The sequence below is a fragment of the Myxine glutinosa genome, chromosome 11 (genome assembly GCF_964187855.1).
Source record: "Myxine glutinosa chromosome 11, kmMyxGlut1.1, whole genome shotgun sequence".
Lineage (NCBI taxonomy): Eukaryota > Metazoa > Chordata > Myxini > Myxiniformes > Myxinidae > Myxine > Myxine glutinosa.
In genome coordinates this window covers 130,865,541-130,885,109 of record NC_136271.1, presented here as the reverse complement: position 1 = coordinate 130,885,109, position 19,569 = coordinate 130,865,541, and the positions used below count along the sequence as shown (strand labels likewise).

The window sequence follows — 19,569 nt, the reverse complement described above, 5'->3', positions numbered from 1 at the left end:
ACTATTCCTTTCCATCATTTGTCCCATTTCTCTGCTTTCCGCCCTTGATTTATCCCCTTGCAGGTTCAGGGACGCCTGCATTTGTGCCATAAATTGCTCCATGAGGGCCTGCATTTGGGCTATCCCTCCCACTTGTGCAGCGGGTGCGGCCGCCGTAGCCATGTGCGAGGCGCCATTTTGCGTCACTTCAACCACGTGCGCGAGGGTGCCATTTTGTGCACCTGACACCTCCTCAACCACCTCCTCATTGCTCTCCTCCATTTCCTCCCTCTGGTCCTGGGTTACCCCTAACCCCTCTTCTAGTTCCCCCACCTGCATCCGATCGCCTTGATTGTCCATGGCACGACTTTCAAATTTACGATGTTAAATAAAACTAAATTTTGGCCCACTCGTAATTTGAGCGCACTCAGCGCTTCAGGTCCGTATCTCACTCCCAGGCACCAATTGTTACGGACGCGGCTGGGATGTTAATTGGCCGAGCGGATGGCCGCCGCACCCGAACAGTTACCCCGACTAACCCGATTCCTGAACGTTGGCCAAAATCGCGCCACAGATATTCAATGGGGAAAAGACAAAGGCGACGCGGATGTGAAGAAGCGCCACAGGTCTTGGGTTGCGTTTTGTAAATAAAGTAGAGTCATTGTAAATAATGCGCCCCGCACCGTAAATGTATAGTTTGAAGACCATTCCGCAATTCGGTTAGCTGTGGGCGTGAGTCTGTTAGGTAGGGTGCAATGGAGCAGCGGGACATATTTATTTATGTTTTAAAACTGTCACACTCAGGGTCAGGTTAAATGTAGAGGGAACTACACCTACGTGCCACACTAAAAGTCAAGGTAAGAGGCCCGGGACGTGCCTAAGAGGAGGAGGGTGCAGTGTTGTGGATATGAGAATGGTGTTTTTTTTTTGTTGTGTAAATTGTTGTAAAAATATCGCCCTCCTTGCTCCAGTTATGTATAAAGGTCAAAGTGCGTCCCGTAATTAGTTCATAAGCACTCACGTTAGCCAATCATAGATTTCCCCCCTTGTTGACAGTTATTTCCTTATTCTGTGTATTAGGCTAAGGATTTGTCTTCCATTAATTTGACACTCCATTGCACTGCATTAAATAAAGTAGATCCCTCCGACATGGCATCTTCAAAGTGCCAGGTTTGCCAGGTTTGCTGCAATTGCCAACTGCATTTGGGTGGTTTTCTTCATTCGCCATTGCTGCCCTTTGGCTGGGGCTAGCTCAAATCGCCCCAAAACCACCATTGGCCACGAGGTAAGGTCGGGGAAGAAGGGCGTGTCTCCACCTCGTCATAGAGGGGAGGAGTGAACCAGCCCTTGCCGACCAACCCAGAACGAGGGGTTGGCTTTAGAGGGCGGAGAGAGAACGTTTGGGGGAGGTTCGCAAAAGGGTCAAGGGTGGGGCTTATATAACCCAAGGAAGACACCCCCAGAAGAGTCGAGGAGGGAGATCAGGTGACAGACAAGCCTGAAGGGAGTCCTGCGAGTTTGTGAGAGAGGAAGAGAGAACCCGTCACGCCAGACCCCCCACCAGCAGCGTTGGCTCCACCAGGCAGCTCCAACCCGTTACCCCGCGCACACCACAGGATCGGTGGCATCGGCGGCCGTCGAGGTCCAGCCCGACGTTCCGTGCGGGATCAAGCTCCAGCCAGCTCCGTGCCTTCCTCCCCCTCCAGCCACCCACCTCCTGTCATTCCTGCCTGCAAATTCCCCATTCGTGTGAGTCCGTCTTTTGTTTGTTCTGTCCAGGGTATTCAAACGCGGCTAGGATGTTAATTGGCCGAGCGGATGGCCGCCGCACCTGAACAGTTACCCCGACTAACCCGATTCCTGAACGTTGGCCAAAATCGCGCCACAGATATTCAATGGGGAAAAGACAAAGGCGACGCGGATGTGAAGAAGAGGAAGGAGACAAAAGTAGGGAATACGAATATAATTTATTTGTATTTACAACCAAAAGTAACCAAGGAGAAGGAAGGATAATAAAATAAAGACAGACAGAGGGACGGACCAGAAGGACACAGTGAAACTTAGCTTACCTATGCAGTCTTACTTAACCCAGGACAGAACAAACGAAGACGGACTCACACGAATGGGGAATGGAGGCAGGAACGATTGGCTGGACCGGGAGGAAGGTTCAGCTCGGACCACAAGCTGGAAGGCTTGGCAGGGCGCACAGCAAGCCGGGCCTCGACAGGCTGGGAGCGAGCAGGGCGACGTCGGCACACGTATCTCGCTGCACGCGGCCGGGGCTGGTTGTCGCTCCACGCCTCGGGCTCTTTTGGTCCTCCCCTTCTTTCTCCAAATCGTCTGACGCGTCTTTCTCTCCTTGCGCACTTGTCTCAGAGGCTTCCTTCTCGCTTCTCTTCCCTCCTCGCGCACTTCTTGCACTTCTCGTCAACCGCTTCCGCGCGCGCTCTTTATAACGCCGCCGGCAAATCGAGCCGCCGGCCTCTAGAACACACCTATCGGTGAGCTCGCCTCGGCCCTGATTGGTCGGCACGGCCCTCTAGCTCCACCCTTGATGACGATGGGCGGGCACGCCCAGGATTCGGCAGCTCCTCCCACATCTTCTCCGAGCCTACCTCGTGGCCAATGGAGTCTTGGAGCTAACAGTTGGCAATTGCGGCTTTGGGAATGGGAATAAAAGGGGATCTATTTATTTGAATTCGGTGCAATGGAGTGTCAATTAATGGAAGACAAATCCTTAGCCTAATACACAGAATAAGGAAATAACTGTCAACAAGGGGGAAATCTATGATTGGCTAACGTGAGTGCTTATGAAGTAACAACGGGACGCACTTTGACCTTTATACATAACTGGAGCAAGGAGGGTGATATTTTTACAACAATTTACACAACAAAAAAAAAACACCATTCTCATATCCACAACACTGCACCCTCCTCCTCTTAGGCACGTCCCGGGCCTCTTACCTTGACTTTTAGTGTGGCACGTAGGTGTAGTTCCCTCTACATTTAACCTGACCCTGAGTGTGACAGTTTTAAAACATAAATAAATATGTCCCACTGCTCCATTGCACCCTACCTAACAGACTCACGCCCACAGCTAACCGAATTGCGGAATGGTCTTCAAACTATACATTTACGGTGGGGGGCGCATTATTTACAATGACTCGACTTTATTTACAAAACGTAACCCAGGACCTGTGATCGTTCTTTTTGGGGGGGGGGAGACAGTCTGCCCTGCATCGATGCACCATGAAAGCACCCAAAAACGCACCAAAGCACCCTCAAGCACCAATCGGTGCACAGTCACCACAGTTCAAAAATAAAAATAACCAAACAAACCCTTGGTGGTGTCTTCCTCTTTGGCTCCCTCTGCTGGCTATTGTTATTTTCCTGTGGTTGTCATCTTCTTTGCTGGCGGCCTATTTGCAATAATAAAATGAAACTTGCACAGAACGTGTCCATTTTTATTTTCTTTATTTATGGCCCACAGGGCCGACTACGTGTGGTTCACCTGTGGGGCATCGGTGCCCTGTGACCAAAGTCCGCCAGCAAGATCTCGGGCCTTCATGGCCGGTTCCAGCAGAGGGGCCATGCCCCAACCCATGGGGTCCATAAGTGGTGCTCAGCCACAGACATGTGGTCCATAAGGTGGTGCATCGATGCAGACAGCTGTGGTTGCGAGAGGTTCGGGCGCCCAATGGCGGACTCACGCACGCTCCCCCCGGCGCCCAGTGGCGCACAGTCCTCATGTGGGAGACAAAGGGGGGAAAAGACAGATGAGCGAGGGGTAAGGTCTCAAGGGTACACATCAAACAAGGCAATGCAAGGCGAGGTGCGTATGGAGATGGAGCGGAGAAAAGCTCGTCCCTACCGTACATCACCCCCCCTGTCACCTACTCTACCCTTGCCCTTACCCCATATTTACAACAATCTACACATTTACAAATTCGTCACTAGTGTCACGTCTCCCCATATCTTTTCTATACCAAATTCGTCACCACAATCCCTCTAACCAAAATTTGCCATCACCCAATTCATCATCAATCCTCATAAGGAGGAAGAGATGGAACATCAGCACAATGTCACACCCACGCCATGATGCATCTCACAATCCAAACATTTGCATCAAAATAATAAAATAACAAAACATCCATGGCATGGTGTGGAGTAGCGTCACCTCAAGTGAGTGGATGCAGATGGTGCGAGGAGATTTCAATCCTAACTACCTTCTAAATGACATTAACACACTTTACACTACCCGGGGTCTTTCCCTGCCAAACCATTGGCCAACTTACTCTATGTGGTTTTAAGAACCAAATTCCCATTGACCAAACTGTGGTGCTTCCTCAATTTGGGGTCTCACTCCCCCGATGCAACTCCCTGTGCCCTTGCACAATTTCAGGGCTGAGTCGTGTAGCTCTCCCAGCAGGTCTACCCACCTGCACACCTCCACCACTGTAGTTGCCACCCGAGCTTACCTAGCTCCTTGACCTAACCTATCTACTTGGGGAAGGCCCCTCCTGGCTCTGTCACCCCTTGGTGCCCTCTGGCACTGGGCTACCCGGGTCCGTCCTCCGGATCCTCGGGCCCCATCCACAACAACTACCGGCTCCCAGAGCCCACCTGCGGCCTCACCTGGCCGACATCCTCACAGTGGTGGAGTGCCCAATCCAACTACACACACTAACAGGCTACACGCCCAGCCATTTCCACAACACTAATGCACCCATCCGAACATCATTCTTCCACCACGCACCACAGATGCCAATATCCAACCACAATTTACCTGTACCCTCTACCTAACTCTTAGACTACCCTCCCCGGGTTATCGTGACGGGGTCCATTCTTCCCCCATTCACACCTTCGTACCATCCACTCCACTCCACAGTTTCCACCATACTCACTCCACGACCATCCATTCCAATACTCCATATACTCCCGACCATTTATTCCATACAACCATTCTCCATTCACCTGTAGTTGCACACCTGTGCAATCACCTGGTGCCACCTGCACCCTCCTTCCTTCCTGGACCATTCGGTCGACACAACACCAATACAATGCACAACCAAGTATTCCTCATACGCTGCTTCATACACTTCCATGCTCAATACAACTCACAATCACAATCATTTACTCAAACACTGCTCCATACACCTGTCCAATTGCACACCTGTGCAACCACACCTTTTAACCATACACACGGCATCATCTGAACTACCTGTTGCCCTGCTAACTTAGTGCTCCCCGTCTTCCCTTTAAACTAAGCACATACCACGTCATTATCATCCAAACTAATCTACCTGCGTCCCCACTACAGGTATCATTGTCACTACCTAACCTTAACGTTACCTAAGGTCATCTTCTCTAGGTCCCTACACACAATATCCTAACCCTCCCGGGCTAGTTTTCACTGCCAAACCCCATAAGTCTATTGCTCCTTTGCCCCCAATGTGAGAGATGGCAGAGTTGCCATCCCACCACATCGGGCTTCTTACTACCAATTTTGCACACCAAATTCCAGCTAATTAAAAATTTGCCAATCACTACCAATCATCAAATTTTGCTTTTCAATTTCGGGTCCAAAACACTATCCTCATCACACGTCTACTCACTTGAGCCTCTCGGTGCGCCAATTCATCTCTAAAGCTTGGCTTCGCAAAGCCGAGCAATGAATGAGGGGTTGCTTGATGCCGGCGACTGGATCTGTCCAGCACTCGGTGCAGGGAAGGAGGTTTACCCGGGCCGAGATCCCACGCACCATCTCGGCACAGAGCCGTCCAATGGCCCGATCTCGCCCTGCCGGAACGCCTCAACCACCAAGGGTTGTCGTGACGACCCTTCCTACCAGACCGCCCGTTCCGCCTAGCGGAGCACGGACGCGGTCGTTCAGAGTGCGGCCCTGCGTGGATCCCGCATGGCGGTTCTTTCGAAAACGCCGCGGTCACAATCCCCGCGGATCCCCGCGGCACGCAAAGCTGCCCGGCACGCACCGAGGGCCTGATTCGGCTATACGTCGCTCTAACCACTAACCCGGTTAGCGTCGATGCTCCATTCGCATGCTTACACCCCGCAGCCCGTTCCTTGCTCATACATCCAGCTGTCTCCATGCTCTTTGTCATTGCACCTTCCCCGACACACCCAGGTACACTCATTCCGCTCACAGACTTTGTCACACACCTGACCACCGCACACCTTTGCACACACTCGTAGTTCGCACACCTCACCAACACACCTCTTCGCGCTCCCTCCTCGGTCACCTCCTCTGTGACAACCACAGGTGTGCTCTCACTTGCACACCCAACCACGTGCCTCACTACCAACTCCAGCGTGCATTCCCATACGCGCTCTACCATTCCAGGTGTGCATCCTTCCATTCCAGGTGTACATCCTCTCTCACCTGCCACAACCAACTCACGCTCCGTGTCACTCTCACTACTCTCACCACCACACTCGGTCGTGCATTCACCCTTACTTTTGACAGCGCACTCTGTACTCATGCAACCGTCCGTTACACACCTTTCTCGCGCACACTCTCCCGTTACACCCTCCGTAACACTCACCACAGGTGTGCACTCTCTCGTTACATCCTCTGTTACACTCACCACAGGTGTGCACTCTCTCGTTACATCCTCTGTAACACTCACCACAGGTGTGCACTCTCTCGTTACATCCTCTGTAACACTCCCCACGACGCGCTTCCATGTGCCCCCCCGCACACGCGCTACGACCAACTCACTCTCGACAGCACACACTCCTCGGCGCCCACTTTTTCCTCACACACCCCAGAGTCGGACATTCCCGCACACCTCCTCTCTCGTACTCCGTACCTGTCGCACACTTCACCAACGGCCTCTCATGAACACCCGGATCCAAACCAACCCCCAAGCCGATTGAAGCTCCCCTCACATCATATACATTTCCGAATATATCGCCACTCACCTTGGCACCTCGTCTCCGTTCCTCCTCTGCCATCTGCAAACTTTTTATTTGGTCAGCAAGTACATCATTATGATTTGAGCACAGACCTTGTACATAATCCATCACATCCTCCTTTATCTCCTTTTTTGTTTCCCTCCGTCTCTTCTTAATTTCACTCACCCCTTCTTCCACCTCCTCTAATTTTTCCTTTACCTCCTTCATTTCCCGGTGCGCCCCCTCTATCTCTGCCTCTAACGCCACCTTAACCGTTTCTATGTGCGTCCTCACCTCCCGGTCTTTCGTCTCCATTACTTCTGTCACCTCTTCCAACCTCTTCGTCAACCCCTCATGTACCATCTGACATTCCTTCTTTGTCGCTATTAATTCATTTTTGATGTCTTTCTGCGTCGCTTTTAACCCCCCGATTATTGCAGTGTTCTTTTCCACTTGGTCCACTAGTTCCTTTTGTCCCACTGTCAGCTGTTCTACTCCCCTCGTCAGACCCTCTATGCCTCCCTGTAACCTAGCCGTATTATTCCTCACCTCTTTCTCCATACGCTTCTCACCTCGCTTTACCTCCTCGCGTACCCCCGAGACCTCCTCGCTTACATCTCGTCTTACTTCCTCCCCCATCTCCTCCATTTCTTTAGTAGATGCCGCCCTCATCTGTCCCAATTCATCCCTCTGAGCATCCAGTTTACCTTCCAACCCGATTTTCACCTCCTCTATCTGGTTCCCCATCCGTTTGATTTCCCGGGCGGATTGCTCCCCTACTTCCCGCAATTTGTCGTCCATTGTGTTTTCTAACCCCCTTAACCCATTTTTCACCCCTTCTATCTGATTCTCCTGGGCAGCCATTCTATTTTCCACCCCGGTTAACCCATTCTTCACCTCTTTTATCCCGTTGTTTAACCCCTCAAATTTATTGTCTAACCCCTCAAATTTATTGTCTAACCCCTCCAATTTATTGTCTAACCCCTCAAATTTATTGTCTAACCCCTCCAATTTATTGTCTAACCCCTCAAATTTATTGTCCAACCCCTTAAAATTATTGTCTAACCCCTCAAATTTGTTTCCCATATTGTTTAACCCGTCTCTCAATTGCTCACTATTCCTTTCCATCATTTGTCCCATTTCTCTGCTTTCCACCCTTGATTTAACCCCTTGCAGGTTCAGGGACGCCTGCATTTGTGCCATATATTGCTCCATGAGGGCCTGCATTTGGGCTATCCCTCCCACTTGTGCAGCGGGTGCGGCCGCCATAGCCATGTGCGAGGCGCCATTTTGCGTCCCTTCAACCACGTGTGCGAGGGCGCCATTTTGTGCACCTGACACCTCAACCACCTCCTCATTGCTCTCCTCCATTTCCTCCCTCTGGTCCTGGGTTACCCCTAATCCCTCTTCTAGTTCCCCCACCTGCATCCGATCGCCTTGATTGTCCATGGCACGACTTTCAAATTTACGATGTTAAATAAAACTAAATTTTGGCCCACTCGTAATTTGAGCGCACTCAGCGCTTCAGGTCCGTATCTCACTCCCAGGCACAAATTGTTACGGCCAATAGTACAATTGGTGTCCCAAAATTTGGGCTAAATAAATTTAGTCCCAGGTTCGAATCCCAACTCCTGACTACCAATTGTTACGGACGCGGCTAGGATGTTAATTGGCCGAGCGGATGGCCGCCGCACCCGAACAGTTACCCCGACTAACCCGATTCCTGAACGTTGGCCAAAATCGCGCCACAGATATTCAATGGGGAAAAGACAAAGGCGACGCGGATGTGAAGAAGAGGAAGGAGACAAAAGTAGGGAATACGAATATAATTTATTTGTATTTACAACCAAAAGTAACCAAGGAGAAGGAAGGATAATAAAATAAAGACAGACAGAGGGACGGACCAGAAGGACACAGTGAAACTTAACTTACCTATGCAGTCTTACTTAACCCAGGACAGAACAAACGAAGACGGACTCACACGAATGGGGAATGGAGGCAGGAACGATTGGCTGGACCGGGAGGAAGGTTCAGCTCGGACCACAAGCTGGAAGGCTTGGCAGGGCGCACAGCAAGCCGGGCCTCGTCAGGCTGGGAGCGAGCAGGGCGACGTCGGCACACGTATCTCGCTGCACGCGGCCGGGGCTGGTTGTCGCTCCACGCCTCGGGCTCTTTTGGTCCTCCCCTTCTTTCTCCAAATCGTCTGACGCGTCTTTCTCTCCTTGCGCACTTGTCTCAGAGGCTTCCTTCTCGCTTCTCTTCCCTCCTCGCGCACTTCTTGCACTTCTCGTCAACCGCTTCCGCGCGCGCTCTTTATAACGCCGCGGGCAAATCGAGCCGCCGGCCTCTAGAACACGCCTATCGGTGAGCTAGCCTCGGCCCTGATTGATCGGCACGGCCCTCTAGCTCCACCCTTGATGACGATGGGCGGGCACGCCCAGGATTCGGCAGCTCCTCCCCCTTCTTCTCCGAGCCTACCTCGTGGCCAATGGAGTCTTGGAGCTAACAGTTGGCAATTGCGGCTTTGGGAATGGGAATAAAAGGGGATCTATTTATTTGAATTCGGTGCAATGGAGTGTCAATTAATGGAAAACAAATCCTTAGCCTAATACACAGAATAAGGAAATAACTGTCAACAAGGGGGAAATCTATGATTGGCTAACGTGAGTGCTTATGAAATAACTACGGGACGCACTTTGACCTTTATACATAACTGGAGCAAGGAGGGCGATATTTTTACAACAATTTACACAACAAAAAAAAAAACACCATTCTCATATCCACAACAATATCTATCTATTTTCATGCTATTAATATTTGAAATAACCTTGTGTTTTGGACTATTGCATCTCATTCTGACAACCTTTTGAATGTTCCTCATATCATATACAATCCTGAAGGTTCCTTTATAGACCTTTTCCTGTTGATTTTGGTGTCAACTGGTGGGATCTCATTGCTGCAACTGATACCTCAATGGGCCGCTCCTTCCATCAGGTGGCTGTGGTCAAGATGAAATATACGGATGACGTATATGCAATGAAAGTCCTAAATAAATGGGAGATGCTCAAGCGTGCAGAGGTGAGAAAAAGGGCTCTGCACATCATTTGGTTCCTCTGATGTGCAAGCATTAACTTCCTGCTTGTATGTTAACTTCCAGTTTGTATGCTGCCCTTTATTCTGTCAGATTTTATCTATTCTTCCTTTTTTCTTTTTTCCAAATTTTTTTTTTTTCCCCTGTGATTAAGACATGAAGGTAGAAACAGCATGGTGTATGACAGTTGTTGATGTAAATTTGGCATTATTAGGTGAACATCATACACTGCCCCATTCAGATCAAGTTGCATATTGGAATCTGTTGTGGAGATCTCCTTTTCCCTCGATAATCCACTGTTTTTGGAGTGCAATGAAAGTTTAAAGATTTCTTGTGATATATTTTGTGAGCAATGATAATGTTGGTGTGGCATCTCTCACCGAAACTGTATTTCCAATGGGTGGTTAAATCCCTACGTTCTTTCTTTTAAAAACAGTTTGGAATACACAGGAGGCTGAAAGAGTTTTCTCCATCTATTTCCTCAAGCTGCCTTGTGAGAAGCCTGGATGTGATTTTTAACAATGCAAAATAGAGGGAAAGGTGCAATATCAACCTCTCCTTCCCTGGCCTTGCCCAGTTTGGCATAAGGGAAATGTGGAATGGCCTCTTAATCTTTCTAGTCTATGGCAGACAAGACTCACCCCCTCTGGTGATCTGCACGAAGGACAACTTCATCCGACCACATGTACTCGGTACATAGTTCAAAAAGGTCCCAAGACTACGTAAATGGTCCCGGGCCTTAAACTAGCTACTGCCCCACAAACGTAACTATATATTATCGGACCCCGCCATTCATGGATTCGCTATCATGGATTCGGACTCTGCGTATTCGCAGTTGATAGAATGCAACCTGCTTCAACATCCACATGCCTGTGGTTCACGTATTCGCGGTCTCTCACGAGCACATAAATATTTTTAAGCCATGTTCTAAGCGAGCTGCGTGGCCTGTCCCACCATTCGCGCTATAAACCTACAGCATGTCACACCCTTCGCTCTATAAATATGCTCCACCGCATCTACCACATGCTGCGTAAGACATTATCACCCGCCAACATCATCCCCGCAAGCAATAGGCAGCCTACTCACCCCTCCTGCAGATACCCACAATTCCTGCATGACTACTTATGTGCAGCATGTCCTGGGTCTCAATCATTCTTCTCATCTTGCTGCCTTGACCTATGTTTTGCCTCTCGCTATGCTCATTGATCAAACATGGCGGGTCTGGACACAAGTGATGCAGGCGCGGCTACAAGTGATGCATTGAGCAATGCAGGTACGAGTGCGGCCCCAGTCCATTCTGAGTGAGCAGGGGATGGTTTGACCGCTTGAAGAAGCTGTACGGTCTCCACAACGTCAAACTGTCAGGCGAGCGTGCCTCTGCGGACCACAAAGCAGCCGAAACCGTTCCCTGCTCAACTAGTGCAGCTTATCAACGAGAATGGGTACCTGCCTGAGCCAGGTAGGTGGTTCTCAAACACGCATTTTTGTTACCCTGGTCCATCCATCTCAGGAGCATCAGCACCCTCTCCTACCTCCTTCTCAATGCATGACTCAACAGCAACCTCACCTGCATCCTCTTCAGAAGAGTTCATCGAGTTCACTGGATTTTAATTCCTCATCATCATCATTTGAAATTGTGCGTGTTTGTGTAAATAAACATTTTAAAATGGTACCTGCTGTTTTTTTTCAATTTTATGGTATGGTTGGTTAAGCACTTTTCATAAACTGTAATCACATTCCTTCAATAAACATTGAAAACAGTACCTACTACCTGGTGTTGTCGTTTTTAAAATCTGTAAACACGTTTTATGAAACAGTAATCATGTGCATTCACAGCGGGAAAAAATTTTACAACTCAAAATTTCCCCCTATGAATCGGCAACCACCGGGAACCTGTACCCCCTTTTTCCATTGAAGCAATGCCTGACATTCGCCGTGTCGACATTTGCGGCATCTTTCATGAAATAGGAACCGCTAGGAACCTATCCCCCTTTCACAATGAAGCAATGCCCAACATTCGCGGTTTCGACGTTCACAGCATTTTCCAGAAACGTATCCCCCGCAAATGTTGGGGTCCGACACCGCAAGAAAAATACCACCCTGATAGTGTTCCGGTACATACCCCATTTCCTCTCCCCATCCCAATGAAATCAAGCTGATGAACTGATAGATTTCATTAATGTCGTTTCAATAGAGAACAGGCATGATGGGCCAAATTGTCTTTGCCTGTGTCAATGTTCCTTGCATGTTAATTGCTTGTGCCTCTCTTGCATGGAAATAAATATTTTATGCCTCACTAGGTTGACCTTTACCTGTATCTAACAGACGGTTTGTTTTCGAGAAGAGAGAGACGTTCTTGTGTTTGGTGACAGCCGATGGATAACAAAACTACACTACGCTTTCCAAGATGACAACTACTTGGTAAGGGTGCTGTGCACCATGCACCATCAACACGCTGAATCTACCATGTTGAACTACATGTTTGTAGCATGTTTTAAAGCTTCAGAGAGAAACGGGGTGCATTGGGACATCCATCCCTTCAAGCAGTTCTATATTATTGAGTAATTATATTAAGGTCCAACGGTGGATAGGCGCAGGCTACAGGGAAAAGATATGGGGGTGTGCGGATCAAGGCTTTTGTGAGCCCCCCCCCCCTTTTTTTTTTTTTTTGCTACATACCTTCGTTTCAGAATCCCAATCTAGACAATACACAGACATAGCTAAGGTGGAGAGAATGGCAGTTCAAAGGATGAAGAAAATCAGAAGTTTAAGAATGCTGTAGACTATAGAGTATAGAACAAGGGCTGCAGGATTGTGAGGAAGCCAGGAATGAGAGAGAGGAGGAAAAAAAGTTTCAGAAGATGAGAGTTAGTAGGAAAAGGGAGGAGAGAGAGAAGGAGAAATGGGGAGAGAGGGGGAGGGGGAGGGGGTGGGAGACAGAGAAAGAGAAAGACAGAGACAGAGACAGAGACAGACAGAGAAAGAATGGAACATTTTAAATTGTCTTGAAGAAGAGACCAAGCACAGGGGAAGGAAATGATGAATGGGTCTCAGTGAGGGATGAGCGGGAATTTGTTTGAGTATTTTTATGTTAATTGATGGGAACGAAAAGGAAACAAATTGAAAAGGGGGTGAGGCTGAGTATACTGTTGATCGTGAGGGTGATATTGAACAGGTTGTGGTAGATGGATGGATGGTGGCAGAGGGCCCTAACCCACTTAGCAAAAAATTTCCAGACAGGCGCGAATGGAAGATGCCACACAAGAAACTGAAACAACGATGAGTACAGCCCCAAAAACTGCAAAAAAAGAAGAAAGAGAAAATAAAATGAAATGTCAATGGATATACACCGATAAAGGGGGAAACGATAAAAGAGCAGGAAGGTGTAAAAAAGAAAAGAAAAGAAGAGTTGGACAGATTTAGAGTCGAGAACTAAGGCTTTTTGGTATGGCTCGGAAGAGGTCAGCTCAACTGGGATGGAGAATTAAGCATTATACATGCCCAAGACCAAGGACACTACAATAATGGCTTTTTAAAAATGGTGGAATTGAGTCAATTGTACAAGTGTAGGTTCTACAAGGTCGAAACAGAAAGTATGAGGCACCTCCTATCGGGGTGTAAAAAAATCATGTCAGAGCAGCTGTACACCCAAAGGCAAAACAAAGTATGTCAAGTAATCCACTGGCACATCTGCAAAAGTCTCAATATCCCAGTTCCAGAAAACTCATGGAAACATGAACCAAAAGCAATCACTGAAAACAAGGAAGTAATTCTCACGTATGACCTAATGATCCCATCAAGCATGAACATAGAAAACAAAGCATTGCGTCCAGATATAGTACAGAGGTACAAAAAAGAAAATAATGCATTGCTAATTGAGGTAGGTGTCAGTCTTCGGCGATTTTGGCCGAAACGACACAAAAAAAAAAAAAAACCACCAAACACCAAGCAAGACCTCAAAAATGAAGTGAAAATATCTTGGAAGCTGAAGAATGCCAAAATTGTACCAGTGATTATTGGAGCAACGGGAATGATAAAAAGTAACCTTAAAGAGATCTTAAAAACCATCCCTGGGAATATTACAACAAACAAACTGCATTTTGAAGATGTCCGAGACTCGGTGACGATCGTCAAAAGAGCCGTCGTAACAAAACTTTGAAAATAAGAACACTTCACAAACTGGTCCATGAATCATGATCCCTTACTGAAATGGAGGTGGATACTTCGAGACCTGGGAGGACTCCATTCCACCTCCTGAAACCCACAATATGGAGATAACAACCAACAACCAACAAACACAAACACACAAGCACACACAACTGGATGGATGAATTGGGGAGTGGGGAATGTGAAGTGAATTCTCATACAGAAAGGAAAGTCAGAGGTGAAGAATGGAAGCTTGCTTGGTTAGCTGAAAGTGAAGAACAGGGTGGTTGTTCTCATGAAATGTAGAAGTTGTAACATTGGAACATATGACCTTTAGGCCTACACCGAAGCAAAATGCAGGTACGCAGAAGGCAATTAAAGAATATCGCAATATACACTTGGAAAGATATGGCGACAAAATAGATGGAATAAACAGGTCATGGAAAAGTAAGCTTTATAGGGGGCTAGAGTTTGTTTGCGTATGAAGGGGGTGGATAGGGAGGAAACAAGGACTATAAATATGGTCAACAGGATATAGAGAGATCTATGCTACCTGTTGTGGGGAGGAAGGAGAAGCAATGTTTTGGGCATGTGCCTTTCTTTAAACCACTTGATTTGAAGGGCTCATGCACGCAGCATCGCTTCTCCTTCCTTCCCAAAACAGGTAGCGAAGATCTCCCTATATCCATCTACCACAACCTGTTCCTTTCCCACGGCAGTTGGTATACCTTTCTCATCATTTGGGTGAGAAAGCAAATCGTCCAAATAAACAGAATGAAAATCAGACAAAAATTCCGAATTTGTATCATTAACTTAACCCTAAACCTAACAGCTGTCAATTCATTGAGCAAAGTGGATAAACATCAACTCCTGCCTTCGACACGAGCAGGCAGTACTTTTCAAATCCGTCAACAGAGTCTGTCACCACTTGCAAAATCTGCTCAGACGTGACTCGTTAATTTAAAATAACAAATCGAGTTGTCTTAGTTTTAAGACTAATTTTATTTATGCAAAGGGATGGCCTCGAGGTGCACACACCAGCCTGATTTAAGCTGTCTAGTCTGGTTTAGAATCCCGAACCAGCTATAAACCATCCTCCCGGTGTTTTGCAGGCCCACATTAAATATCCCACCGTGTCCTTCGCAAAGAGTATGCGAGGCAATGATGCTACCCCACAGTCTTGTTCTGTATACAAACAAAAAAGACGATAAGCTTTTGAGGATGAGATGTTTCTGGGTGTGTGCCCACAGTATCTCCTCATGGACTATTACGCAGGGGGCGATCTGCTCACTTTGCTGAGCAAGTTTGATGAACGACTTCCAGAGCATATGGTCCGCTTCTATGTTACGGAAATGATTCTTGCCATTTCCTCCATACATGCCCTGGGATATGTCCACAGGTGAGTCCTTGCTCTACATTATTTACCACTTGGCTTCTGAACATAAATCAGAATCCACGTATAGTAATCTCAATTGTAAAAACAAAAACTCAAAACGTACCTAAAGGTAGTGGACAATAAAAATGCAAACACCAACACAATGTCACTTAGTAGAGTGTTTCCGGGCCACCGTGTGCATCCATGATAGCATGGATACGATGCGGTATGGAGTCAACAAGGGTCTGGAACTGTTCTGCAGAAATGTGGCCCCATTCTTACAGAAGGAAGTCCTCCAATTCATGGCGGTTTGGTGGAGGCGGAAACCACAGTCTTGGATGCCTTTTCAGACAGTCCCACAACTGCACTATGGGATTGGGGTACGGTGATTGGGAGGGCCATGATTGGGAAGATGGGTAACTTCATCCTTATGCTCTTCAAACCACCCAGTGACAACACATGCCCTGTGGACTGAGCACTGTCGTCCTGACATACACCTATCCCAGGTTGCTCAGGATGCACATCACTCTGGATGGTAACATAGTGCATTACATCAGTCCTGCCTTCCAATGGAAAAGGTGGACCTAGGCCAAGACAGGAAAATGTGTCCCACACCATTACGGAACGACAAGAACATTGATGGAACCAGGCAGTCAGAGCTGTCGAGCTCCATGGGCTCTCATCACACATGCACATTAGTCCAGAACATGGTGAAGGATTACTCATCAAACCATATCACATTCCTCCACTGCTCAGCAGTCCATTGCTCATTATGCTTCCACCACTATACCCGCAAATGGGTGTGGCCAGGTGTTATCAGCGGTCTGTGCATAGCAGCCCAGCTATAGACCGATCCGATAAGGACGACCGTGCCCCCTTCGCCGATAGGCGGCGCTCTTGCATCCGCCATTACTGGGAGGCGTCCCGATCCAAACTTAACTCCAGCTGGCTGCGCCAGCACAACTATCATCGCGATCGTACATGAAAAGTGTCCGTGATAATTGTCTCGTGTTTTTCCATATGTGTGGAGCGGTCGTGGACACCTGGCACCTGAAGGCACACGATACAAACCCCGTTTTCGGCGATATCGCCGGGTGGCGCACGGCCATGCCGCCCTGAAGGCACCTGGGGGTACCCGGTTTCCACTTCCACCTGCACCAAACCTATTTTGTTAGCAACCGCGTACCCTATGCTACGCCATGCCGAGCCCCCTTCCGCCTTAGCCCCGAGTTTCTCGACCACTACGATAACGACTCCTCTGACCGACCCGACTAGGTGCCCGTCCCTTCATCGACTCCTCCATATGGCCAGGTCTTGGCGGCCGTACCACAGCCACCACGCATGGATTCTTCCCTCAGAGTCCACCTCCGCCCGGGCCGGCCACCTCTGGCAACTACGGCTAGGCCCCGAGTGGCTGCTGCCGAGCCCCAAGTTCCTTGATCACTAGGGTCGCGACTCATCTGGCAGACCCGACTGGGCCTCCGTCCCTTCGCGTGGGCCGCCTCACCGGCTCCTTATCGCTTCATCGACTCTTCCATACGGCCAGGTCATGGCAGGTGTATGACTGCCGCCCCGCATGGATTCTTCCCTCAGAGTCCACCTCCGCGCGGGCCGCCGCACCGGCTCCTCACCGGTCGTATAGCTCGTTGGACCGGTCGTATCGTCCACGATTCCATCTTCTCCAATGAATCTAACAAACAAATATATTTTGTATCGATATTCTTTCGGCAAAGTGAACTGAGACCGGTAACTGCATGTAATCTGAACGCTGGAGAGCAAGCCGAATGAAGCGGGCGCCGCCCAACTATGGCAGCGTCTAAAGAGGGCGCCCGTCCATTGAACCCTCCGTCGGATCGGTCTACAGCATCCCACCCTGTGAAGTTTCCGAATTCTGACTTTTTTCGAGGATAAATGTGCACCCGACCCACATTGATGCACTACTATTGAATAACAATGAAAATTTATATATACTAGGGCATTGCCCGTACTATATCTATATCTAAAATTATATCCCCCCCCTCTATTTACATGAAATGGTTTGGTCCAAAGCGAACGGCTTGCGAGTACGGTGACAATCCCCCCCCCCTCTATTTACATGCAATGGTTTGGTCCAAAGCGAACGGCTTCCGGAGTTTGGTAAAGAAATCGCCATCGCGTGCACAAACGCGCAGGAAAGCGAATGAATCGCAAATTCGGTTTTATTAGTTTTAAAACATAGTTTAACGCCAACATAGTTTGCAAACGTGAAATAAATGAATACGCTCTCAAATGTGCCATCCGAGGCAGAGTGTGTCCTCCACGTTCGGCACACGCGATCGTTCGCTGCTCTCTGATTGGTTGAATCGTTTTTTGGACATAGCTCGGTAAGTAATTGTCCGATTAATATGAAACCTTGAAAAGGCACATCCTCGGGTCCCCAGCAATATACCTGGCAAGTTAAAAGTATATCGGACCCGTGGTTGTCGAGAAACAGCGGTCACAGACAAACAGACGTACAAACGTACAGACGTACAAACAGAGATTACTGGAATTATAGATAGATATATTGTCGTGGAAATGATCCTTAGGGGTTAAAGAATCTTTACGATAAAGGCAGTTAGTTTGCAAGTACGGCGTCCCCGCTTAACGTCGTCACGGGTCCAGAAATTGCAAGTGTTTATTTTCCAGACAGTTTCCCGTCTCATTCAGTGTACTCGTCCCCATCTGCCTTCATCCCCCGTATGCACAGACCTCTTCATAACCGCCTCAAGCCAATCCAACGCATCACGCTCACTTTTAATGCAAGAAAGGATCAGGATGCATTCATGCCCTGTCGGCAAGGCCACAAATCGGGGAGAGGAGCACCAACCGGAGTTGAGGTGACGCCAAGTAGATCAGAATGCCATCATGCCCCTCGGTAATACATCACCAATCGGGGAGAAGCATCGATCGGATCAAGAAACGCTCACGTCCCCGAATTAAACAACAAAATCTGGGGAGAATCGAGAAAGACCTCAGGAGGAGTTATACACCCACCTCGGAGAAGGAAATAAAAGTGCAAGAGATCACTCGCTCGTGTCGGTCATTGTCACCTTACCTCGATCGCTGGTTTCTGAAGAACAAATAAACGACTCTTCGCATCGCTGCACTGATTGCTGTGCTGAACTTAGGGTGTGCCGCGCTGTTCTAGGACAGACCTGGCATGAATGTGCTGAAGGGCAGTTATAACATCTCAGTGCAGGGGTCGCTGGCATGAACCTCACGGCCGTTGGTGGGTAGTGGCCGATGACTGAGCATCAACAAAATAAAGAACAGAGCACACGGTGGGCACTATCCACCATGGTTGTAAGGGGACGTCGACACCCTATACACGGAACCTGGGAGTCATGGGTTTTCAGCTGGTGCAACCTCCAAGATGGATGTGGCGGGGTCTGTAGGGCCCGTCACACAGCTCAGATTGGGGCCTTCTTATCTTATCCACCAATTGCATCTCTGTGGAGAAAAGGTGAGCCCTAATTATTTTGCGAAGTGATTGTGTATATATCTGATTGTTGCCTTGGGCACGGGTCTTGCTTATGGGTGAGGGGAATTATTGTTTGCTTGCCATTGTACAAATCCTGTTCCTGTCGCTTTTATTTTAATACTGTACATGTAGAAAATGCCTCCGTGTCCAATTCATCCTGCTTGCCCCAACAGTTTCATCTGGTGGCTCCAGTGTGACCTGTTAAAGGGAGACATTATGATTGGTGTTGGCTTAACGGTTAAGGTGGCTGGCTTGAGATCTTAGAGTAGAGTTTGAGCCCATGTCATGCTGTTGAAATAACACCAGGTGGGTTGACTCAACTGTCATTCTTCTGTGGTCAGCAAAACGAGTGCTAGCTTACTGGTAGCAGGGAGCATTGCATCAGTGGCACAGTCGCGCCCCCATAAAATGATGCAGCCAAGCAGCCATAGCCTGCGTATGAACCACCACCACAAGGCAGAGATTGGTCATGGTCATGTACCACTAGATTGTCGGCATCACGTGACTTGGTTGCTCAGCCACATATTAAGATGGGCCGAATGATTGCCAATCGCACGGCAC

The 19,569-nt window shown here is 48.5% G+C and overlaps 1 protein-coding gene across 1 annotated transcript in view; it reads left to right on the top strand.

Moving 5' to 3' along the window:
• The window catches only part of LOC137436862 (serine/threonine-protein kinase MRCK alpha), a 57,147-nt gene that overhangs the window by 13,522 nt on the left and 24,056 nt on the right, over positions 1–19,569 (top strand). The window contains exons 4-6 of the mRNA XM_068131037.2: positions 9,889–9,972; positions 12,311–12,406; positions 15,382–15,530. Coding sequence (XP_067987138.1) covers positions 9,889–9,972; positions 12,311–12,406; positions 15,382–15,530 — 329 coding nt within the window. The remainder of the gene's footprint in view (positions 1–9,888; positions 9,973–12,310; positions 12,407–15,381; positions 15,531–19,569) is intronic.